Source organism: Loxodonta africana, chromosome 11 (genome assembly GCF_030014295.1).
Source record: "Loxodonta africana isolate mLoxAfr1 chromosome 11, mLoxAfr1.hap2, whole genome shotgun sequence".
In the NCBI taxonomy this organism is placed as follows: Eukaryota; Metazoa; Chordata; class Mammalia; order Proboscidea; family Elephantidae; genus Loxodonta; species Loxodonta africana.
Genome location: NC_087352.1, coordinates 106,356,218 through 106,382,183, shown reverse-complemented (window position 1 = coordinate 106,382,183; position 25,966 = coordinate 106,356,218). Strand labels below are relative to the sequence as shown.

General features: G+C 39.3%; 1 protein-coding gene across 6 annotated transcripts in view; it reads left to right on the top strand.

The window, feature by feature from the left end:
* The window catches only part of SPIRE1 (spire type actin nucleation factor 1), a 370,834-nt gene that overhangs the window by 275,190 nt on the left and 69,678 nt on the right, over window positions 1-25,966 (top strand). For 5 of the 6 annotated variants that reach the window (XR_010323504.1, XM_064294751.1, XM_064294749.1 and 2 more), the window contains 2 exons: window positions 20,056-20,142; window positions 21,662-21,791. Coding sequence is in view for 5 of the 6 variants with exons in the window: in XM_064294751.1 (XP_064150821.1) it covers window positions 20,056-20,142; window positions 21,662-21,791 (217 nt within the window). In the remaining variant the exon portion in view is untranslated. The remainder of the gene's footprint in view (window positions 1-20,055; window positions 20,143-21,661; window positions 21,792-25,966) is intronic. The other variant, XM_064294750.1, reaches the window with a different exon arrangement.

The window sequence follows — 25,966 nt, the reverse complement described above, 5'->3', positions numbered from 1 at the left end:
ATAAACTCCACAGAGTTAGTCCAAAATGTTACTAAACAAATAAATAGCAACACCACTCCCTAGGAGGAAGGGGAGATCAAAATCCAAGGTTGCTACAATAATTTAAATGTCAAGTTCACAACAGAATATTATGAGATAGCAAGGAAACACAAAAGTTTGGCCTGTTCTCAAGAAAAAACGAGCTGTCAGTATAAACTGTTTCTGAGGGGACCCAGATGTGGAACTTAGAAGACAGAGACTTCAAGTCAGCTATTATGAATATGTTCTAAGAAAGCATGTTTAAGCAGTTAAAGGAGAGTATGATAACAAAGACTTACCAACTAGCAGATATCAATAAAGAGAAAAAAATTATTAAAAAGAACCAAATGAAACTTCCAGAGCTGAAAAATACAATAAATGAAAAGAAAAATAGTAGATTTAATATGGCAGAAGAAAGAATTAGCAAACTTGAAGATAGATCAAAAGAGATGATCTAACCTGAAGAACAAAATAAAAAAGAATGAACAGAGCTTCAGAAACCTGTGGAACACCATGAAGATAAGAGCCCCTGAAAGAAAGGGCAAAGAGGAATAGGCTCAAAAAATAGATGAAGATATAATGGCCAAAACACCCCAAATTTGGTTGAGAAAAAAAAAATCTACAAATTCAAGGAGGCACTAAGATGACTGCTTAGATGCAACATACCATCCCACCCAGAGCAAACACTCAAAAAACCAAGTGAAACATGTAAATAACAATCCTTGAACCTGAGCAACAAAAAAGAAGAGTAAAAAATCAAACACTGACTTAAAGGAAAAATTGAAGAACTCGGCGGATGAGGAATAGCATGGAATGGAGGGATTCTCCCAGATGTCCCGGCTCAACGTGGCTATCTTAAGACAAAGCCAGTAGCAACCAGGGTTGAGGAACACAGGGAGGCAACTTCTCAACATTCCCTTAAGAGACAGAGAAACTATATGGACACACCTGGAGAGCAACAAGCTTAGTGAATCATGATCCGGATGTAAGGAAGGAAAACAGACAAGAGAGCAGAAATTATAAGGTTCCTGCTGTCCAAAGAGCAGAGAGGGAGCCAGGATCCAGAGCCAGATATACTCGTTAAGTGGCAGTCTTTGGCAGTCTTTGACCTCAGGAGTGAGTAGTGTGAACAAGGAGGTGGATCTGCAAAGCATCAGTGGAAGGTCTCCTACCCATCTGGACCCCAGGCAGCACCCACCCTCCTCGCAGTAGGTCTGGGGCAGATCCCTACTGCTGGCTGTAGTGAAGAAGAAGTGCCCTAGCACCTATGTCTCCTAGCCAGAGGGGTGCACTTCCCCTTCCCCCACCATCTTAATTGGAATTAGCAGAGGGTCCCATACCCTGGCCACCCTGCCTGACTGGAGACCATATCATGAGCCCATCCCTTCCCCCACCCAGCCTTATCCACCCATGTGACGAGTGGTAGTAGGCTCACTTCTGCATGTGCCCCTGTCCACTACCTATACACACCCCCCCCAGGGCCAGCGAGCAGCAGCAACTGTACACACCCCACTTACCCTGGTGACAAGCAGCAGCAGCATGACTATGCACATGCCCACCCACCACTCTCTCCCCCATTCCCCCGCCCAGCGAGAGGAGGCAGCGCCGAAATCAAGCACAATCACCTGCTGCTTGCCCCCCCAGTGAGGAGTGGCAACCATGCATATGTTCTTGTCTGCCACACACACCCCACATGTGCATGCACACCTGCCCACCACTCATCCATCCCCACCCTTCCACATCTGGTGAGGGGCGGTGGCACTGTGACCATTCACAGACCCACTTACCAGTCACCTCTCCATCCAGCAGGAGGTGGCAAACTTGCCCCCACTAGCCTGCCACACCTGCCACCCCACCCACTCAGCGAGTGTTACTGCCCACTCCTGAGCGACTGGATAGGCAACATCTGGCAGCCAATGCCTGGCAAACCCATGGTCAGCAGCCCTGCAAGACCAGCTAACAGAGACCCACAGTTATATACCAAGGAACTACCCTACTAATCCAGAGACAGGTGGCGAGTGCTACAGTGTGTCCAGACTAGCAAGTAGAGTAGCACACCCATCCTGCCTGCCCAGATACTTCAAAACAAAACAAAACAAAAACCTGGATGCAACATACAATTAAAAAATAATACCTTAATGCCTCAAAGACAACAAACAATATCAAAGCACATAAAGAAGCAGGACAAGGTGGCACCAGCAAGTGACCAAAATAAAGAAGCAGAAAACCTCCCTGAGGAAGAAATGGTAATGGAACAACCTGATAAATAATTCAGATGACATATATATGGCCCTCCAAGATATCAAGAAAGAGATCCAGGAAAACACACACAAAATGCTAGAATAAGTCAGGAAAACAATAAAAGAACTAAACAGACAACTAGAAACCATACAGAAACAACAACTAGAAATTAGAAGATTAACAATAAGATTTCAGAAATAAACAACTTCATAGAAGGGCACAGGAGAAGATTCAAGTCAGTGAAGAACAGAATCAATGAAATAGAAGACAAATCCCTTAACACTAATTTTTTTGAGGAACAGTCAGAAAAAAAGAATGGAGAAACCCTAAGAGTTATGTGGAATACTATTAAAAGGAATAATTTATGTGTGACCTGAATTCTAGAACAGGAGGAGACAATAAAAAGTACAAAGAATTTTTGAAGATCTGCTGGCAGAAAACTTCCCTAGTATTCACCCTAGAAGCACAGCGAATCCCATAAGGATAGATCCCAAAAGAATATCACCGAACGTACCATAATCAAACTTTCTAAAACCAAAGAAAAAGAATCCTGAGAGCAGCTTTAGAAACATGAAAAATCACCTACAAAGGGGAACCAATATGACTAATCTCTGATTTCTTGGCAGAACCACACAGGCAAGAAGCCAATGGGATGACATATATAAAACCCTAAAAAAAAATTGCCAACTAAGAATTACATATCCAGGAAAATTGTCACTCAAATAAGATGAAATAAGGACATTTCAAGATAAAGGAAATTAGTAAAAACCAGACAAACATTACAAGAAATACTAAAGGGAGCACTTCAAACAGAAAACCAAAAACATAAGAGAACAGTCTGAGATTAAGATGTAAGACAGCATCAGCCAGATACCAGTGCAGACAAAGAATACTCAAAAATACAATACAGGTACACTGAAAACATGAACCAAACAAGTGAGTCTGTAAATGACAACAACTTCAAAACAAAAAGGGGGAATAAATGATACAGTAATAGAACTTCCATATGGAGAGGAAGTCTAGGCAATATCAAGAGCTAAAAGACTGCTTTAAATTTAAGAAGGTAAAGATAGACTTCAGAGTAAACACAAAATGAACAAATCTCATCGAAATTAGAAAGACACAGTAAACACAAAATCAACAATATTGAAGGATATGAAAAGAAAACCCTCAAACAAAAAGAAGATTATGTGGAACAAAGAATCCATCAATACCAGCAAACAGAATTAACAAAATGACAGCAGTGAATTCATACCTATCAATAATGACACTGAATGTAGATGGTTTAAATGCACCAGTAAAGAGACAGAGACTGTAAGAATGGATTAAAAAATGCAACCCATCAATATGCTATATACAAGAGGAACATGTCAGACACAAAGATAAAAATAAGCTCTATTTCAAAGGATGGAAAAAAATGTATCACCAGACGGTAACCAAAAAAGAGCAGGAGTGGCAATATTAATATCTGATAAAATACATTTCAAGGCAAAAACCAGCATAAGAGACAAGGAAGGGCATTATATAATGATGGAACTCTGAATCCATCGAGGAGGTGTAATCATAATAAATATCTGTGCACCCAATGAAAGAGCTCCAAAATGCATAAAACAAAATCTGACAGAATTGCAAAGAGAAATAGACAACTCCACTGTAATAGTAGGAGATATTAACATAATCACTTTCGAAGCACAGAACAACTAGGAAGAAACTCAGTAAATATACAGAAGATCTAAACAATACTGAACCAAGTTGATACCTCATAGACATAAACGGAACACTCCATCCAACAACAGCACAGTATATATTCTGTTCCAGTGCCCATGGATCATTCACCAGAATAAACCGTATGTTAGGCCACAAAGCAAGCCTCAATAAATTCAAAACCACTGAAATAATACAAAGTATCTTCTCTGATCACAGTGATACAAAATTATAAATTGGGCGAGACCAAGATGGTGGAGTAGTCAGACACTTCCTGTGGTCCCTCTTACAACAAAGACCAGAAGAAACAAGGGAATTGATTATATATGACAATCTAGGTGCCCTGAACATCAAAGGCAAAGTTAAAGAATCAGACTGAGCAGCAGGTACAGGGAGAGACGGTTCAGAAGCACCAAGGAGATGCCACAACTGACCCAGTGGGAACTGGCACCCTGGAAGCTCAATCAGCTGATGAACGCGGTGAGGCAAGCAGTGGCATTCAGGATACGCTTTCCACATTTGGATAGACTGAGCAGCAGAAAGTCTACTCAGGCCTCCAGAACCAGTAAAAAGCGGTGCTCAATTGGCAAAAGATAAGTACATGTGTCTAACCTACCATGAAGATCAAAAAACACCCCCCTTGGGAAGACTGTCTCTCCCATTTAGCTGTCCCCTTCTCGCTCTGCACCAGGTCCTGGGCCAGCTTCAGTGATTTCCGTGTCACCCTGAGCCATTCTCCCAGCCTAGGATAGGGAACAAATTAACAAACACAAAAAAAGAGTCTGCCAGCTCCCCTAAACCAGGAACTCAGGGCAGGCACAGCTCCTTTGCCTAGATACAGGCATAAGAGGTCCATAAACTTTGAATGCCTTTCACCCCTGCATAGTCCTGTTTGGGCCCATTTCAACAGCATAGGGCCTCATTAGCACAGTACAACAGGGTATATAACTGAACCCTAACTTCAGCTATATGGTGGAGTGGCAGGTTCGTGGCATTTGACACTGCTTTGCTCATTAAACAGGGGTCCTTACCCACATCAGGGGCCTGAGGACTAAGGACTCCACCCATGCCACCTAACCACCCATGACAAGGCTCCAGGAATAAGTGGTTCCTCCCAGTCATTAATAGCCAACAACATTGAGTGCCCATAGTCCAGCTGCAAAACCCACTCACCTTCATGGTATATGGAACAGGGACATGCTTTCCTCCCAGACACTCAGAGGCAGCCATTGGCCCCCTTCCTTGTTCATCACATGACCCCCTACTGCAACCAGATACTGGTGCCTACTCCAATCACCCCTGCTTATCTAGGACTGTAGGTGAGAGGGTGCACCACATACTTGGTGACTGACTACCTGGATACCTGAGCTGAATCCATACAAGAAAAGTAAAGGGACTCCTGGGCTCACATACCTAGTAACAGATCTAACCACCTGGCGTCAGGACATTAGAGCTTCAAAGGCACCAATAATCAAACTAGCTTACACGAGCAGCCTACTGGAGCATATTAAAAAAAAAAAAAAAAAAAAACACAAGAAGCTAGGACACAGTAAGTAAACATAAAATAACTTGTTGATGGCTCAGACAACAGTCAGTATTAAATCACGTAAACAGGCAGATCATGATGGCTTCAGCAAGCTCCCAAAACAAAGAATGAAGAAATCTTCCAGAGAAAGAGAACTTCTTGGAATTACCAGAGGTAGAATACAAAAGATTAATTTACGGAAGTCTTCAAGAGATCTGGAAGATCAGGGAAAATATAGAACAAGACAACACACAGACAAAGCAATAGAGGAACTTAAGAAGATCATAGAAGAACATAATGACAAATTTAACAGGCTGCAAGAATCCATAGAGAGACAGCAAACAGAATTCCAAAAGACTAGCAGTAAAATTTCAGAATTAGACAACTCAGTAGAAAGTCATAGGCGCATAATTGAGGCAATGGAAGTCAGAATTAGTGAGATTGAAGATAAAGCACTTGACACTAGCTTATTTGAGGAAAAGTCCGATAAAAGAATTTTTTTTTTTTTTAATTCTTGGAAGAAAAAAAAAATTGCCAGCCAAGAATCATATATCCAGCAAAACTGTTTCTCAAATATGATGGTGAAATTAGGGCATTTCCGGACAAACAGAAATTTAGGGAATTTGCAAAAACCAAACCAAAGTTACAAGAAATACTAAAGGGAGTCCTCCAGTTGAAAAATCAATAACATCAGATAACAACCAAAGAATAAAACACGGGACAGAGCAACCAGATATCAACCCAGATTGGTAAGTCACAAAAATAAATCAAAGCTAAAACACTGAAAATAGGGAAACAGAGACGTCAATATGTAAAAAATGGCAATATTAAAACAAAAAAGGGGGACTAAAAAAATGTCATAGATCTTTCATATGGAGAAGTCAACGTGATATAAAGAAATAAAAGATTGATTTAAACTTAGAAAAATAGGAGTAAATATTAAGGTAACCACAAAGGAAACTAACAATCCTACACATCAAAATAAAATTACAAAACAATAACAGGAAGAACAAGGGAAAAAAACCCAAATACATGGAAACTGAATAACCCCCTGCTTAAAAACTACTGGGTAATAGAAGAAATAAAAATTTTCTAGAATGAAAACACAACATACCAAAACCTTTTGGTGCAGCAAAAGCAGGGTTCAGATGTCAAGTTATACCGGTGAACACACACATCAGAAAGCCAAAACCAACAGCTGAACCCTACATTTTCAACAAATAGAAAAACAGCAGCAAAAGAACCCCCCAGTCACTAGGAGAAAGGAGATAATAAAGATTAGTGCAGAAATAGAGTCAACAAGACTAAATGTTGAATTTTTTAAAGATCAGCAAAATCAGCAAACCACTGGCCAAATTGACAAAGGAAAAGAAAGATAAATGCAAATAGCCCAAATAAGAAATGAGGTGTGTGATGTTACAACAGAACCAACTGAAATAAAAAGAATCATAACAGTATACTATGAAGAACTGTACTCCAACAAATATGAAAACTTAGAAAAAATGGACAAAGTTTACGTCTGTGTAAACTTAACACAAAGTGAAGTGGAAATTTGAACAAATACAACAAAAGAAGAAATTGAAGATGTCATTTTAAAATAGTCCTGGCCCAGTCAGCTTAGTGGGAGAATTCTACCAAATATTCAGAGAAGAGCTTGTTCCAATTCTACTCAAACTATTGCAGAGCGTAGAAAAGGACAAATATTCCCAAAAACGTTCTATGAAGCCTGCACAACCCTGTTACCAAAACCCAACAGCCAATATTTTTCTCAATGGAAAGAGACTGAAAGCATTCCTTTTGAGAATGGGAACCAGACAAGGATGCCCTTTATCACCACTCTTATTCAATATTGTACTGGTAGTCCTACCTAGAACAATAAGGCAAGAAAAGTAAATAAAAGGCATCCACATTGGTGAGGAAGAAGTAAAACTATCCCTGTTTGCAGATGATGTGATTCTGTACATAGAAAATCCCAGACATTCTACAAGAAAGCTACTGGAACTAAGAGATGGAATCAGCAGAGTGGCAGGGCACAAGTTCAACAAACAAAAATCAGTTGAGTTTCTCTAGGTTAACAAAGAGAACTCTAAAAAAGAAATCAGGAAAATAATATCATTTACAGTAGCCCCCCAAAAGATAAAATACTTAGGAGTAAATCTAACCACGGGCATAAAGAAAACTACAAAACAGTACTGCAGGAAGCCAAAAGAGACCTACATAAATTGAAAAACGTACTATGCACATGGATAGGAAGACTTTGTGAAAATGTTAATACTAACCAAAGCGATCTATAATTAACAATACAATCTGGATCCAAATTCCAACAACATTCTTTAACAAGATGGAAAACTGATCACCAACTTTATATGGATAGGACAGAACCCCCATATAAGTAAAACATTGTTGTAAAAGAAAAACAAGGTAGGAGGCCTTACACTACCCAGTCCCAGAACCTCCTATACAGCTATGGTAGTTAAAACAGCCTAGTCCTGGTATAATGACAGACACACCGATCAATGGAACAGAATTGGGAACCCAGATATAAATCCATCCACCTATGGACACCTGATCTTTGACAAAAGGCAGAACTCCATTCAGTGGGGAAGAGATAGTCTCTTCAGGAAATGGTGCTAGCAAAACTGGGTATCCATTTGTAGAAAAATGAAACAGGGCCCATACCTCACAACATACACAGAAACCAACTCAAAATGGATAAAACACCTAAATGTAAAACCTAAAACTATAACGATTATGAAAGAAAGTATAAGGACAACACTAAGGGGTCTAATCTATAACATAAATATTATCTTCTGGAGTTTGTGTCTTTTTAGTTATGCTCAAGCATAACTAAAAAGACACAAACTCCAGAAGATAAACGAGGTAACTGAGGCCTCCTAAAAATTAAACAGTTAGGCTCATCAAAAGACTTTACCAAGAGAGTAAAAAGAAAACGTACAGACTGGAAAAATATCTTTGGCAATGACATGCCTGAGAAAGGTTTAATCTCTCAAATATATAGAAAACTTAAACAATTCAACAACAAAAACAACTCAGTCACAAAATGGACAAAGGACATGAAGAGACACTTCACCAAAGAGGACATTTGGGGGCCAAGAAATAACTGAAAAAAATGCTCACGAACATTAGCCATTAGAGAGATGCAAATCAAAATTATGATGAGATACCAACTCACCCCTGCAAAAATGACACTTCATCAAAAAAATAATAAATGGTGATGAGGTTGTGGGGAGATTGGAACTCTGATACACTGCTGGTAGGAATGTTTAAAATGGTACAACCACTATTGAAAACAAAACGACACTTCCTTAAAAAGCTAGAAATAGAAATACTGTATGATCCAGCAATCCCACTCAAAGGTGTATGTCCTAGAGAAATAAGAGCCATCACATGAACACACATATGCATACCCATGTTCATTGCAGAATTACTCACAATAGCAAAAAAATGGAAACAACCTAAGTGCCTGTGATGGTTAAGATTGATTTTCAACTTGGCTGGGCCCTGATTCTCAGTGTGTTTATATGTGATCACCCTCAAGATGGAACCTGTTGTGAATAGCCAGTCAGTTGAAGGGGCATTTCCTTGGGGATGTGCCGTGCATCCAAATATAAGCAGATGTTATAGCTTTTTCTCGCTCTGGATCCTGCGGCTGCCTCTTGTTCGTCTGACCTCCAGTTCTTGGGACTTGAGCTATAGCTTATCTGCCGATCTTGGGATTTGTCGATCTTCAAAGCCTGTGAGCAAGGACCCCTGCCCTCCGACCTGCTGATCTTGGGTTTGGTAGGCCCTGCAGCTATGTGAATCAGGAGAAGCCCTGTGATCTTGCCTGCCAATCTTGAGATTCATCAATCTTTGCAGCCTGTGAACCCTGCCCTCTGACCTGCTGATCTTGGGTTTGCCAGCTCCTGCGGCTACATGAATTGAGAGAAGCCTCTATCCTCATCCTCAGACTTGGGATATTCCAGCCTCTACAATCGTGTGAGTCGTTTCCTTGATATAAATCTCTCTAGATATATATTTATATGCTTTACAAAAAAAAAAAAAAATTTTTTTTTTTTTTTTTAGAGAACCAAGCCTAAGAGAGTACCCATCAACAGATGAATGCATTAACAAACTATGGTACATGCACACAATGGATTACTACACAATGATAAAGAACTATGATGAATCTTCGAAACATATCACAATGTTGATAAATCTGGAGGACGTTATGCTGAGTGAAATAAGTCAATCACAAAAGGATACATATTGTATGGAACCACTATTATAAAAAGTCAAGAGAAGGTTTACACACAGAAGGAAACAACCTTCAATGGTTAGGGCAGAGGAGAGGGATGGGGAGGGAAATCACTAGATAGTAGACATGTTAACTTTGCTGAAGGGAAAGACAATACACTGCATAGGGGAAGTCAGCACAGCTTGATCAAGGCAAAGGAAGACACTGAGAGGAATGCAAAAAAAAAAAAGACAACCACAATTAATACTCTAACATATGCAACAGTACACCAACAGTAAAAACAAAGAAAAATTTACAAGCAGATATATATAAGTAGATATTTAGCTGAGTAGTGGTAGTAACGAGTATAGCAGCAGCCACACATATATATGTAGGTTTGGCTGTCAATATTTTTAACATACATATTTGTATGTGCAGCATGTATGTTCATATATGTAATAGATCACACAGGAGGAACTGTCGTAAAAGCTCCTACACACAACCAAACACTTCACAGGTTCCAATTGCTGGGGCCTAGTTTTTTTTTTTAGAACTAGAGACCATGATCTCGGGGGATATCTAACTCAATTGACCTAACAGTTCTTAAAGAAAATGTTCTACATCCTAGTTTGGTGAGTAGCATGTGGGGTCTTAAAAGCTATGAGTGGCCATCTAAGATAAAACTATTGGTCTCATCCGGTCCAGAGCAAAGGAGAGTGAAGAAAACCAAAGACACAAGGAAGCAATTAGTCCAGAGGACTAATGGCCACATGAATCACAGCCTCCACTAGCCTGAGACTAGAAGAACTAGATGGTGCCCACTTACCACCACTGACTGCTCTGACCGGGATCACAGTAGAGGGTCCTGGACAGAGCAGGTTAAAGATGTGGAATAAAATTCAAATTCCAAAAAATAGACCACACTTACTGATCTAACAGAGACTAGAAGAAATGCCCATGGCTTGGGCCCCTAGATACCCTTCTAACTCAGGACTGAAGTCACTCCCAAAGTTCACCTTTCAGCCAAATATTAGAGAGGTCTATAAAACAAACAGTAACAGCTGTGAGGAACGTGCTCCTTAGAGCAATCAAGTATACAAAACCAAATGGGCAACACCTTCCCAGAAGCAAAGATGAGAAGGTAGAACAGGGCAGGAAAAATAGACAAAATGGGAAACCCAGGGTGGAAAGGGGGAGAGGGCTGACACGTTGTGGGGATTACAGTAAATATTATAAAACAATTTGTGTATAAATTATTGAATGGGAAAATAATTTGCTCCGTAAACTTTGATCTAAAGCACGATAAAATGTTCAAAAAATAAATCCACAAATCTAAAAAGTTTAATCAACTCCAGGTAGGTTAAACACAAGGACAACTAAACCTGGATATGGTCTAGTCAAAATGTTGAAAGTAAGTCTTATGATCAGCAAGAGAAAAAAGTTATTCATCATGTACAAGAAAATTGTCAATAAGAGTAATAGCTGACTTTTACCAGAAACGATGAAGACCAGAAGGTAGTGGGGTAACATATTCAAAGTGCTAAAAGAAAAAAAACTATCAACCAAAAATTACATATCCAGTAAAAACTGTCCTTCAAAAATAAAGACATTCCAGGATGAACATAGAGAATTTATTGTTAGCAGACCTGCCTTATGGTAAATATTAAATGAATTTCTTCAGGCAGAATGGAAGTTGTATCAGGTAGCAACTTGAATCCATACAAAGAATGAAAAGAGCACTGGTAAATTTTTAAAGGTAATTATATTAATAATTATAAAAATCAGTATAAATATATTTTGTCTCTTAAGGGTGTTGGCCCTGGTGCCATAGTGGTTAAGTGCTATGGCTGCTAACCAAGAGGTCGGCAGTTCAAATCCTCCAGGTGCTCCTTGGGAACTCTATGGGGCAGTTCTACTCTGTCCTAGAGGGTCGCTATGAGTCGGAATCGACTCGACGGCAGTGGGTTGGTGGGTTTAAGGGTTTTGAAAGACAGTTACATGAAAACAATTATAAACTTATATAGCTGAGGTTATAACAGATGTAATATATATGACAATAAAGGCACAGAGGAAAGGGAGGAAATGAAGCTATACTGGAGGAAAGAAATGACACAGTACATTAACCTGAATTTGCAGGAAGAAATGAAGAGTATGTTGTTGTTGTTGTTAGGTGCGCCCAGTCAGTGCCTACTCACAGCAACCCTATTTACAACAGAATGAAACACTGCCCAGTGCCACACCGTCTTCACAGTCCTTGTTTTGCTGGAGTCCATTGTTGCAGCCACTGTGTCAGTCCATCTCATTGAGGGTCTTCGTCTCTTTCACTGACCCTCTACTAAACATGATTTTCTTCTCCAGGGACTAGTCCCTCCTCATAGTGTGGCCAAAATATGTGAGATGAAGTTTTACCATCCTTTCCTCTAAGGAGCATTCTGGCTGTACTTTGAAGACAGATTTGTTCTTTCTTTTGGCAGTCCATGGTACATTCAGTATTCATCACCAACACCATACTTCAGAGGCATCAATTCTTCGGTCTTCCTTATTCATTGTTCAGCTTTCCCATGCGTATGAGGCAATTGAAAATACCATGGCTTGAGTTTGGTGCACCTTAGTCCTTAAAGTGACACCTTTGCATTTTTATTCTTTGAAGAGGCCTTTTGCAGCAAATTTTCCCAGTGTAATATGTCATTTGATTTCTTGACTGCTGCTTTCGTGGGCATTGACTGTGGATCCAAGTGCACGGTGCAGGCAGGCAGGAGGGAGAAGGGAGGTTGTGATTTGTGAAGGTAAGATGGGTATGGGAAAGAAGAAAGTATAGAGAAATAAGAGCTGCAAACAAAGAGTGCTAAGTGAGCTTACCATTGGAGTGGAGAGATGAGAAATGGAGAAAAACAAAAAGAAAAAAAAAATTAGAAAAAAAGTCTCCAGGAAATCCACTGGTGTGGCTGCGAGACCAGGATAGTGACTTCCAGGCTACTGGCTCCCAGACCATGCAGTACATTTGGCTAGAAGGGGCTCCCAAGCTGTGAAAAGGAAAACAAAATAAAACAGAACAAAACAAAGCAAAAAAACCAAAAAAGAGAAATGCCCCCAGGGGTCCCACCAGCCCAGCTGCAGAGACCAGGGAAGTGGCTCCCAAGCCTGGCACTACAGCCCAGCTAGAAGGGGCTCCCGAATCTTGAAAAGATAAAAGAGAACAAACCAACAAAAGGAAACAAGAAAGGTCCCAGGAATCCCACCAGCATGGCAGCGTGGTCCAGGGAAGCATTTACCCAGCCGAGAGGCGATTCATGGCCTTTCAAGAAGAAGCAAAGCTGACACGTGGAACCAGGTGTCCTAGAGAGAAGCGTGTGTGTGGGTGGGGGTGAGAGGCAGGGAGGAAACCAAAAGACGCAGCAATAAAGCAACACCAGCAACAGACAGATGGCACTGATGGAGCTGGACAGTGTGGGCAGGGCAATCCAAGTCGCATGGGGCTGGAGCAGGTGCCTCCTGGCCAAGAGACTGTGGCTGGCAAGAAAGCGTATATTGCTGTTCACCAGGTGCTGTTTTCTGCTGGGAGCTCCGTGGAGCTGCTTTCCCATACTCCCTGTCTGTTGAACCCTGATGTGGGCAGGATAAATCCAAGCACCATGGACCCTGCACTTCGCAGCTGGCTGAGCAACCGCAGCCAAATGGGAAACTGCAGAGGCTGAGCAGGGGGGAAGAGAATGGAGGGTCGGAAAGCGAATTATTGTTGTTTACCAGGTTCTCTGCCTCCTGCCAAGAGCTCTGTGAAGCTGCTTTCCCGTACTCCTTGTCCTCCACCCCCAACAGGAGTCCAAGATGGCAAATCTGAATCCGTGCTGCCTTAGCTGATAGGGGACCTCTGCGCCTATCTCCCCTCACTCTGTTCTCTGTCAGTTTCTTATTCCATTCCGTGTTTGGCCGAGTTCTTTCTTTCTTTATTTGACATTTCAGGTTCCAGGAATGTTGTTTGTCTCTGTTTTACTTAGTTTTTCGGGTCTTTGCTATGAAGGGATGGCATGGTGCTTCTGTCTGTAGCAACACGTTGGCTCCTTACAGCTTTTTCCTTTGAGATAAAATTTACATAAAATGGAATGCACAAATCTTAAGTGTACTCTTGATGATTTTTTTAAAAATGTATACATCTATGTAACCCAAACCTCTCTCAAGTCATAGAACATTACTGTAACCCCAGAAAGTTTCCTCATGTGCCTTCTCAGTCAACCCCTATCCTCACTTTATTGGAGGCAACCACTATTCTCATTTTTTTCTCCACAGGTTAGTCTCATCGCCTCTAGAATTTCATATAAATGAATTCATACACTATGTAAAGCTTATTTGATACATAATGCTTTTGACATTCATCAATGCCGCTTCATGGAACAGTAATTCATTCCTTTATATTGATAAGCCGTGTTCCATTTCATGTGCATTTCCCATTTTGTTCATTCTGTTATTGATGATTTCCTGAGCTATATCCAGTTTTTTTTTATCTACAATTATAAATAAAGTTTTTAGGAACTTTCTTATACAAGTCTTTTTGTGAATATATATTTTCATTTCTCTTGGAAATACCAAAGAGTGGAATTGCTGCATAATGGATACATTTGGTTTTATAAAGAATCTGCTAGACCTTTTTCCAAACTACTCGTAACATTTCACATTCCAGTGAACAATGTGTGAGGGTTTTAGTTGCTCCACAACCTTGTGAAATATGTGGTATTGGAAGTCTTTTTAATTTACCCCTCCTGGTGGGTCTGTAGTGGTATCTCTGTGTAGTTTTAATCTCCTTGATGTCTAATAATGTTGAGCACTTTTGCTTTGTGTCAGGTCTGTTTATCTTTTGTATTGAGTTACGGTAGTTTTTTATATATTCTGGATGTTAGTCCTCTGTTAGATATATGTTTGTGAATACTTTTTCACAGTTTGTGGCCTGCCTAATCATTTTCTTAATACTGTCTTTTGATAAGCATAAAAAAATTAAAGCTATTTAAATTTTACACAATTAAAAACCAAACCCTGCTACATTAGCATAAAAAAAAATCTAGGTGTAAATCTAATGAAAGTTATGCACAACCGCTGCTTACAAACTATAAATTATTCACGAGAGAAAAGAGAAACCAAGGAGGACCTAAGTAAATGGAAAGATCTGCTATGATCACAGAATAAAAGACTCATTGTAAAGATGCCAATTCTCCCCAATATATCTATAAATTTAATATAAACTTGATAACCCTGCAGACATGTGGAAGAAGGTGGAATTGACAGGCTGATACGTATATAGAAATGCAAAGGGCAAGAATAGCCAAGACAGCCTTAAAAGAACAAAGTTGGAAGAGTCATGCCACCAGTTATCAAGACTTATTCCATAGCTATACTAATTAATATCGTGTAGTATTGGCTCAAGGACAATTAACTAGACAATGGGACAGCATAAGGGGCTCAGAAACAGACAAACACAGATACGTTCACTTGGTTAATGACAAAGTTGGCATTGTAAAACAGTAGAGAAAGGATGGTCTTTTCAATAAATGGTTTGTAGTCAATTGGATTTCCTTATGGGGAAAAAATGCGTCTTAACCCTTACTTCACAGCATACACATACTAAAAATAACCATTCTACGTGGATTTAGGTCTAATTGTGACTGTACAGGAAACCCTAGTGGCATAGTGGTTAAGTGCTACAGCTGCTAACCAAAAAGGTCGGCAGTTTGAATCCACCAGGCGCTCCTTAGAAACTCTGTGGGGCAGTTCTACTTTGTCCAATAGGGCCGATATGAGTCGGAATCAACTCGATGGCAACGGGTTTGGTTTTTTTTGGTTCGGTGACTGTAAAGCAATAAAGCTTCTCAGAGCTAACATAGGAGAATGTCTTCATGACCTTGAGGTAGACAAAGATTTCTTAAATAGGACAGGTATATACGTATGTGCTCCAAAAGACATATATGAAAATATACCTCCCAGCATTATTTGTAATAACCATAATGTATAAATAGACCAAATATCCATCGGCGGTAGAATGAGTAAATAAATTTTGGTGTATTTATAAATGGAGTAATAGCAATGAAAATGAACTCCTCCTGTGTACAGCAGAATAATTGGATCTTACAGACAATGTGGTGAGCACTAGTAGTCAGACTCAAGAGGAAGCATATGTATGATTCCATTCATATGACGTTTTGTTTTTTAAGATATAGCAATGACTTTTCCCTACTTTTCACCAATACTGTCGTAGATTATCAAACTTTTATCTACTGGTTCTGTAGGTGATCTCATTTAGTTTACCATTTCTTTATGAGTAATGTTGAACATCTTTTAAATCTGTTTTAGACAGTATGTATGATGCTTAAGAGCATTCACTCTCAAAGTAGGGTGCTTATGTTGATGTATTAGTTCTGCCGCTTACCAGTGTGAGTTTGGGACACGTTACTTCACTTTTATGTGCTTTAGATTTCTCATCTGTGAAACAGAAGCAATAATAACTACCTCATAGGATTGCTGTGTATATCAAATGATATAATATTAAAAAGGTGCTAAGATAAAAATCCCTAAGACGTGCTTGGCATATAGTCTAGTCTGTTGGCTTGTCATACTGTGGTACTTACATGTTGCCATGTTGCTGGAAGCTATGCCACTGGTATTTCAAATACCAGCAGGGCCACACATGTTGGACAGGTTTCAGTAGAGCTCCCAGGCTAAGACAAACTAGGAAGAGAGGCATGGAGATCTGCCTCTGAAAATTAGCCAGTGGAAACTCCTATGGACCACAACAGAATATTGTCCGATATAGTGCTGGAAAATGAACGCTGAAGGTTGGAAGGGCATTCAGAATACACAGTGGCTGCAACAATGGACTCAATTAAGCATGCCATGGATAATTAAGATAGCACAGGACTGGACGGTGTTTCATTCCGTTGTACGTGGGATCACCATGAGACGGAGCCAACTTGACAGCAACTAACAACAAGTGCTGTATAATTTTCCCTAGTAGTGGTCTGTTGTACACTTTTCTTCTGTGTTTTTAGTCTTTTTTATTGATTTGTAATTGTCCTTTATGCACATGAAAATTTGTATCAGTGTTGGAGATACTTGTTTTTCTTTAAATAAGAGGAAACCTTTTTGGAATGTTATTAGAGATCTAGTATTTATCACTAAACTGTAGATAGGTTGGCTTTGTACATTTTTAATTGTGGTCTTATGTTATCAAAAGTGGTTCTGCTTTGGTTTAAAATAGGAAGAATGTTGCTTTTTCAAGGATCAAGTTGTTTAAACATTTCATTTGTTGAGGGCACTAAGAACTTCAAAATGGCAGGTGATATTAAAATTGTTTCCTTTATGATGATTATGAGTGACGCATCTGTTTGCCACTTCAATCTAGTATATTTAACTGTAAATAATACATTTTTTGAACTTGGAAGTTGTGGTTTAGAAGTGAGGGATAAAAAAAAATGTTTCTGCTTCACTCTAGCCATTGTTTTTCTTTTTCTGTCTGGCTAATTGAATATAGTTCACTTGGACAAGTTTATTCTGACGTCCTCCTGTGCAAGGGGCTGGTATAGGTGTAAAGATCAGTACACACCCAGTACCAGTCCTATGGGCCAGGCAATTCTAGTGGTGACCTGTTTTATATGGAAAAAATTTTCAAGTTTTAGGCTAAGTAAAGAGAACGGAAACTCAGCTATTCATATTTAATCATTCAGAAAACTTTTTTTTTCTTATCAGTATAATATCATGTACTAATTTCATTTAAAACAAATATTTTTTGTAAAGAGTAAGCTCAAAGCATTTTCACTCATGCTCTGTTGTACCTGGAGCTCTCTGCTGAGTGGTGTTTTTAATCCGAGGCTAACATGTTTGCAGATATGTTAATAAGATTTCAATCATCTATTTGACTCCAAATTCAGCTGCCTAAAAAATTTATTTCAAAAACAACATAGAGTTCAGGGTAGATGTCTTAAAATTTACAAAAAGAATGCTTTGTGTAGTAAAAGTTGTTTGTTTATTGACTTATTTAAGGCATTGTGTCTCATTTGCATTCATCTAGGAATCATCATACATAGTTGCAGTTCAGACACCTTGTTTTAGGATGTGTTTTGTGTTTCTGTGAACTTAATCTCACTGACCCAGCGGAGAATGGGACTTAGGCTAAGTTACTGTTCCTCATATTGGTGGAGCACTGACCCACATTTTGTAGTTGGGATCCAGGATCCAGTTTCTGACTAATGAGGAAACTGAAGATAATGTGCATTCTTTGGGAATGGAACCGACTACCTTGGCCTCATTTAATCTATTCTCTACGCCTTGCCATTGTGGTGGAAACAAAGTGAAGGCAAAACCGTATGAAAATAGAAGAGATAACTTACAGATTGGGAGAAATGTTGGAGAACCAATAGTAACATCCAGAATATATAAAACCTACTGCAACTTAAACAAAAATAGAAAAGCCTAATTAAAAAAATGAGCAAAGGAATTGAATAGACATTTCAACAAATAAGATATACAAATGGCCAACAAGCGCATGAAAAGATGTTCAAAGTCATCACTTAATACCAAAAAAAACAAAACTCATTGTCATCAAGCAGATTCCAACTCATAGCAACCCTATAGGACAGAGTAGAACTGCCCCATACGGGTTTCCAAGGAGTGCCTAGAGGATTTGAACTGCTGACCATTTTGGCTAGCAGCTGTAGCTCTTAAGCACTATGCCATCAGGGTTTCCCATTACTTAATAAGAGAGATGCAAATCAAAACCACAGTGAGATAGATACCACTTCATCCCCAGTAGAATGACTGTGATCAACAAAATGGAAAATAATGTGTTGATGAGGATGTAGAGAGATTGGAACCCTCATCCATTGCTGGTGGGAGTCCAAAATGGTAAAGACCCCATGGAAAACATTTTGCCAGTAAGTTTTGTACAGTAAGGCTTTTTAAAAAAATCTTACATAACATGAAATCCACAGATGAGGTGTCATCACGTTAAGGTTTTGGCTTTGCTTCTAGGTTGCTTAACCAATTAACTAGCAACCCTGTGCGTGGCTCAGGTCAGCAGCGTTTACTTCTAAAGCTTACGTCTGGGAGGTGGTTGGAGGCGCTTGAACCAAATCGGTGCTTCCCAGCAGGAAGTACCAGGGGCTTGAGTGCTGGATCAGCAGCCAGCAGACTTGCCCCACACCCTCAACTTAGGGGAGAGGAGTTGTATCTTGGGCAGGGGAGGGGACTTGGACTGACAAAGTTCCATTTTTTTCAAGAAAGTGGAAAACAAATACGACAAATTATTTACAGAATGTGTGCGTGGGTTATTTTGTATGGTTTTCTGGGTCTTTTTAAATTTCTCAAAGAAAAACATTTTTAACACATGAATTTAAGAAGAGAGGCCGTTAGAGAAGTCAGAACCCAGGCCTATGCTAATTCTTCCCACTGTGAGTGCAGGCAGGTACCCTCTCTGCTCTGAGTTTTAGTTACAGAATGTGAATGATGTCACCTGTCCTTCCTATTACCTAAGGTTTTTACAAGCATGAAATGAGAGGTAAAAGACTTTTATACATACACATATATATTTTTTGTTGCTGCTGTTGAGAATATACACAGCAGAGCATGCATCAATTCAACAATTTCTACATGTACAATTCTGTGACATTGATTACACTCTTCAAGTTGTGCAGCCATTCTCACCCTCCTTTTTTCAATTTATGCTTCCCCTGTTAACATAAACTCACTGCCCGCTAAGTTTCTTATCTAATCTTTCACATTGCTTTTGTCAATTTAATCCCATATAGATAGTTCTTAAAAGAGCACGATGCTCAAGGCAGGCATTTTTTACTACTTAAGCTAAACTGCTATTGGTTTTAAGGAGACTTCAGGGGATATTTTTGGTTTAGAGTTTAAGATTTAAAGATTGTCTCAGAGCAGTCATTTCGGAGGTTCATCTACCCTCCGTGGCTCCAGAAAATCTGAAGTCCGTGAGAATTTGAAATTCTGTTCTGCATTTAGGTGAAAGATTTTTCGAATTGTGAAGTACTTAATATATGTAAATATTATTCAGTTCACATTCGTAATTGCAGAAACTTATTGTTGGAAGGGATGTTACCATACGTAATTCCCCAAAATGATAGAACTAAACTGAACTTAGATTTCCTTCAGTTCTATGTGTTTATTTTTCTTTTAATTACCCAGCCATTTACTCCCCACTTCGTTGATTTGAAATGTGTCTTTGGTAGAGATAAATTATACTTAAGTAATTTTGTCGCATATGTTGAGATAACAGCTATACCCAGAAACTTAAAATGATAATCAAAGGAGTGTACTTTTTCTGTCCTTTTAGGTGAATGGTGATATTCCACCTCGATTAAAAAAAAGTGCTCATGAAATCATCCTGGACTTTATCAGATCAAGACCTCCTCTAAATCCAGTATGTAATGTGCCACACTCCTCTTGATTGGAGTCTGCGTGATGACTCAGTCTCCTTTTAGGGTATCATCTGTGGAACTCAGCTGAGCCTGGTGGTCAGTTTTCAGGCTCAGCTTTTCTTCTCAGCACCACGTTCTTATTCACAAAAGATATTTAAAATTATTCGCTATACTGCTGCCTTAGAATGTTTTAACTCAAAGCAACGTGGTTATGGTATTTGTAACATATCACCAAATACCTTCTAATCATACTGGCAAAATTTAGTAATGGATAGTTGCCAGGATGTACCACCCTTCTAGTTTATTTTGTAGTGCTAATTCCTCCTCAATTCAGTTGTCATATTGATCCTATTTCACAGTAAATCCTCTCTGTTGTATATCCACTTTTATAGTAATTATTTCCCTCTGTTAACAGAATTCTTCCTAGTGACCATAAAAAAAAAAAAAAGTGACCATAGAGTCAAAATATTCTAATCTGGCTTGAATGTTGGTTTGTTTCCTCTATTCTTCTCTTCTCTTCCCTCTGGCAAGATGGCCAGTACTCACCAAATCCTCTTAAACCTATGCATATTAAATGACCAGAAAGGGAATGGTGTTTCTTTCCTAGCTTGTGTCCATCTAAAGCATAATTAATAATCCCCATTTAAGATCCTTTTTAGATGAAGGGAAAGAGGCCACTGAGGAAGTGATTTTAAGAAGACGGCACGTAGAGTAGAAAGCACGGTGTCACATGAACCTAGACTTGCACACTAGCTCTGCAGTTTATCTGTCTCTGAGCAAGATCTTCAGCCTCCCTGAGACTTCATTTCCTCAACTACAAAAGAAAGATGATCATAAGTAGCTCAGAAGGCTTTGTTGAGTTACTCAGAAATTCAAAGACAATAATTGTTATTGTTGTTGGTTGCTGTCAAGTCGATTCTGTGTGCAGAGTAGAACTGCTCCATAGGGTTTTTAAGGCTGCGACCTTTCGAAAGCAGTTCATCAGGCCTGTCTTTAAGGCACCTCTGGATGGGTTTGAACTGTCAGCCTTTTAGGTAGTAGTCAAGCCCTTAACTGTTTGCACCACCCGGGCAGCCCAATGACAGTAATAAAGTATAAGGTATAACTTATATTTTAACTTATTGCTTATTGTGCTAGTATATAAACCAAAACAAACCAAACCCACTGCTGTCGAGTCGATTCCGACTCACAGCGACCCTATAGGACAGATTAGAACTGCCCCATAGAGTTTCCAAGGAGTGCCTGGCAGATTCGAACTGCCGAACATAATTATAACTTTAGCAAAACTACTTAAAATTAGTTGCGCACATGTGACTAAATCAGTGTGAAATCCAATAATCTCCCTATTGCTTTAGGAATCTTGATATTTAATGACTTGAAAAAATGTCTTTTAAGTGCATTATCAAGTAACATTTCAGGCAATGATTAGTTTCATAATACTATACCACATAAGTGAAATTCAGTAAAAACAATTTTAAGGACAATGACTCAAGTCTTTAGCCATTACCTTTTATTTTCAAGGCCTCAGCCAGAAAACTAAAGCCAACCCCACCACGCCCACGGAGCCTCCATGAAAGAATATTGGAAGAAATTAAAGCAGAAAGAAAGCTGCGACCCATCTCACCAGAGGAGAGCAGACGTAGCCGACTTGGTGAGTCCACTGCTTGTTGCATTCCTGCTCTGCAGCCACCCATGTGCGAAACTGTCTGTATGCAACCAGCCCACTGAGGATACCAGTGGAAAGGAAAGATATTCCACGGCCTTCTCATTCCTTGTTCATCTCTTTCCTTTCCTTTCCTCTCTTTCTCTTCTTCATCTCCTTCTTCTTTCCCTTTCTCTCTCACATACACATACATAACCTAACACTCACCATTTGTATTTGAAGTTGATAGGGTAGGAAATTGCTTCTCTTCATGGCGTTGACCCACATGAGAGCATCGTGGCATAATGGAAAGAACACTGCCCTTTCTGGAATGTGGTTCTAGAATGATCTCTTTACCTCTCTGAGCTTCAGTTTCTTCATCAGCAGAAGGAGGATAATAATTCTTGTCTTACCTACAGTATGGCTTTGATGTAAGAATTAAGTAAGGTCATGGTAAAGGTACTTTATAAGTTGAAGTACATGCACAAAGCATGTTTTAAAAATATAGATGATCCAATATATAGTTTTACTTCAAGTTTCTGTCTTAACTATGGACTTAAAGGTACGGTATTATGTGGTGAAAGCATTGGTATCTGATATCACTTCACTTATTCTCAAACTCCCTTTATATTTATAATTTTAAATGATTTTAATGTATACTATAATGTGTATAGGAACCCTGGTTGTACAATGGTTAAACACTTAGCTGCTAGGGTCAGTTGTTCGAAACAACCAGCCACTCTTTAGAAGAAAGATGTGATAGTCTGCTTTCGCAAAGATTACAGCCTTGGAAACCCTATGGGGCAGTTCTGCTCCGTCCTATAGGGTCACTATACATCTGAATCAACTTGACGGCAATGAATTTTTGGATAATGTGTGTACTGTAACGTGAACACACAAAATTAACGTGTGCACACACTGGTTTTGATTTATAGCAAGAATATATTATAAAATGTTTATAAACATTTTTATTTATATGGTTCTCCTCTAATTTGTAAGATTAAGGATGCCCTAAGAATTCAGAGAAACTTCCTTTAGGAAAATAGATTATAAGATCGTGGTACCTGAAGAGGAAAGGAACCAGTTCTGGGCCACCACATTCTCCTTGTTTTCTCCTCTGACCTCTTTCTCTGCCTCTTTCAGATTCTTCTTGATTCTTCCGACGGTCTATCCTGGGTTCCCTTCTCCCTGAGCAACCACACCACCCACCGTGGTTTTTGTTTCTATCTGTATTCCAGTGACCAGTCTATAGCCTGGATCTCTCTCTAAAAATTCAGACCCATACACCCAGGTGTCTGCTAGATAGGACTACCTCATATCCTATAAGCAAGAAAAACTAAACCTGTCCACACGTGAAAGTGGATGACTACTTTCTCCCCAAACCATCTCCTCCTGTGGTCCCCAGCTCAGAGACCCCAGTGTAGACACCTCAGCATCATATTTGACTCCTACCTAATGGCCAACCTGTGTTGATTTTACTCCCTTAGGATCTTTCTAGTCTTCCACTCTTTCAACTCAACAGCCAGTATCCTAATGCAAGGTGTCATCTTGTCTTGTTTTTTAAATCAGCCCTCTAACTTTCCCCTCTTCCTGTTTGAACTCTTCAGTCACACCATACTGTCTGTCTTTGATGTCCTATCCTTCTGTTATACTAGAGCACCGTTGTGACAGGGACCATTTCTTATTCATTGTTGTGTTGCCAGTTCCTAGTACAGTGACTGTTCTGTGAAAAGAACTCCCATGTTTGTTCTTAATTCAGTACACCTTCCAGTTCCAAAGCTGCAGAGTGAATAAATGTATCCATTTATTCCTCTCTAATTCTGGGAGCAAGTTTTATCTCTTAAAAATGATGTTTAAAGCATGCTAAGTGACAAACGCATAAGAACTTTTATATAATAATGAACCAAAACATGTAAACCAATGGTTCTTATCCTCAGAGTGTTTAAATGGGCCTGAGGGATGTCTGTGAAGCCCCTTAAATATGAAAAATTTTGCGTACTTCATAAAGTGTATGTATGTGCATTTTTGTAGAGAAGCATCCACAGCTCTCTTCAACTCCCAAAGGGCCCAGAACCACAAAAGGGTAAAAACCACTTTTAAAATATAAAGAAATAGTACCGCAAGATGATAGTTAAAGACGAGATAAAAAAAAAAAATTACTATACCTTGAAAGGGAATAATGGAAAAGATTTCAACAAACCTATGAGATAAAACATATATAAAACCCATTGCCCTCGAGTCAATTCCAATTCATAGCGACCCTACAGGACAGAGTAGAACCGCCCCGTTGCGTTTCCAAGGAGCACCTGATAGATTCAAACTGTCGACCTTTTGGTTAGCAGCCATAGCACTTAACCACTGTGCCACCGAGGTTTCCAAAACACCCATGGCAAAATTAAATTTATTGATTTACAGAAGAGAGAGTAATTGGAGATTATGAAAATAGGATATGGAAAAGAACAAGACAGGCATAATGTGCTTAGATGATTCTTCCATTTTTCCAAAGGTTTTGAACCTTTACTGTATATTAAACACTGGGTCGGCAACTGGGAATTCAGGGCTGAATAAGACATAGTCCCCTCCACAAAATGCTTACAGAGAGTAACCGAAGTGCTATGCTTGTTCTTGTTGGCAGGAGATATAAACAAAAGTTAACAACGCTCAATCCATAGACCCTTAAGTGAGGCCATCTAAGGTAGTTTGGAAGAGGAATTAGTATTCCCTTTACATAGAAAAAAAAAATTTTTTTTTTTTTTTTTACATAGGCATACGCCCGTGAGCATCATAGCAAAGCTTCATCACATGCATATTCTTCAGTTTAATGTGGAACAAAATATGTATTTAGATGTAACTAATAGGAAACCTACTTTAGGGTAGTTGTCATTTTTATGTTGAATATGTTTATTATTTTATTTTAACCTAAACAAATAAGGATCACCACAAAGCTGGCTCCAACAAGGTACAGGTTGAACATGTCCCAAATGTCCAGCTTTTCCAAGCTACTGTAGCGCTCCATCATCTCTAACATCAACTACTCTCTCTCCCCTCAGTACTCTCCCTCCCGCTTTGGGTTCCCTAATTCACTACAAAGTTCCACAGAACTCACAAACCGTATAAAGGAAATGGTTCACAAGGTCGTGGAGGCTGAAAAGTCTCAAACTTGTGGGTCAGGCATAGGCTTCTCAATAGCCCTCAGTCTCTGACCAAAGGCACTCAGTTTTGTCGCCTTGTGGGCTGGGAAGCCCACTGTGCTGTTTCCTGTGGGTCTCTGCTGCCGGTCTCTCCATCCTTGGTGGTGGTGGGTTCTTCTCTCTGCTCTGGAATTGCCTCTCTTTTAAGGCAAAACTGACCAGTCCCCTTGGTGGACCACAATTATCGTATTTGCACAGCCCTGCCCAATCCCTTGGGTGGGAGTTACAATGCCATGGTTTGAAAGGCCATTCTAAGTAATCCATTACACCATATACCCTTGGAAGTTAGTATTTCACAGCAACCAGAATTGAGCTGTTATATAAAGTGAGTCTTATTTCTAGAATTTTAAGTTCAAATTGATTCTGAGCCTTAACTGAAACGTAAAGGATTTGGGCTCAGGTTTTCCTGCAGATTTACATTGGTTCTTACTATAAAAGTTTGCTTTCAGGTGTTTGGTTAGGATAAGGTTTGCAGAAGTAACTTGAAGAAAGTCTCCCTACGGATGTTTTGTAATCATTCCCCTCCATGTATTAGCAACTAGAAACCCATTGTAGAAATAAGGAAAATATGTAAATGTTTAAAGAAAAAATGTTAACCATAATTTCAACATTCACTGTTAAATCTACTTTTGCGTTATGAAATGAAGATGAAAAACAGTATGTAGGTTCTGCATTCTTCATTTAACACTGTATGTGGCATGAACATTTTCCTATATCATTACATATGACTCAAAGCATAATTTATAAGGACATGATATACTAACATATGGCCAAGTTGTGTTTTATTTGCCTACTTCCCTGCTGTTTTACAGGCTATTTCTTTTTTTTCCTCTTAAGTGTGAGATTACTGTCCTCATGCATCAGTCTCAGCTCATATCTCTGATCATTTTCTTTTTTCTAAGCATCTTCATTGCTGTGATCATCTATTACTGCCCTCTTGGAAAAGAAATGAGCTTCATCTTTCAAGAAGTAATAGCATCCTCCTCTTAAGCA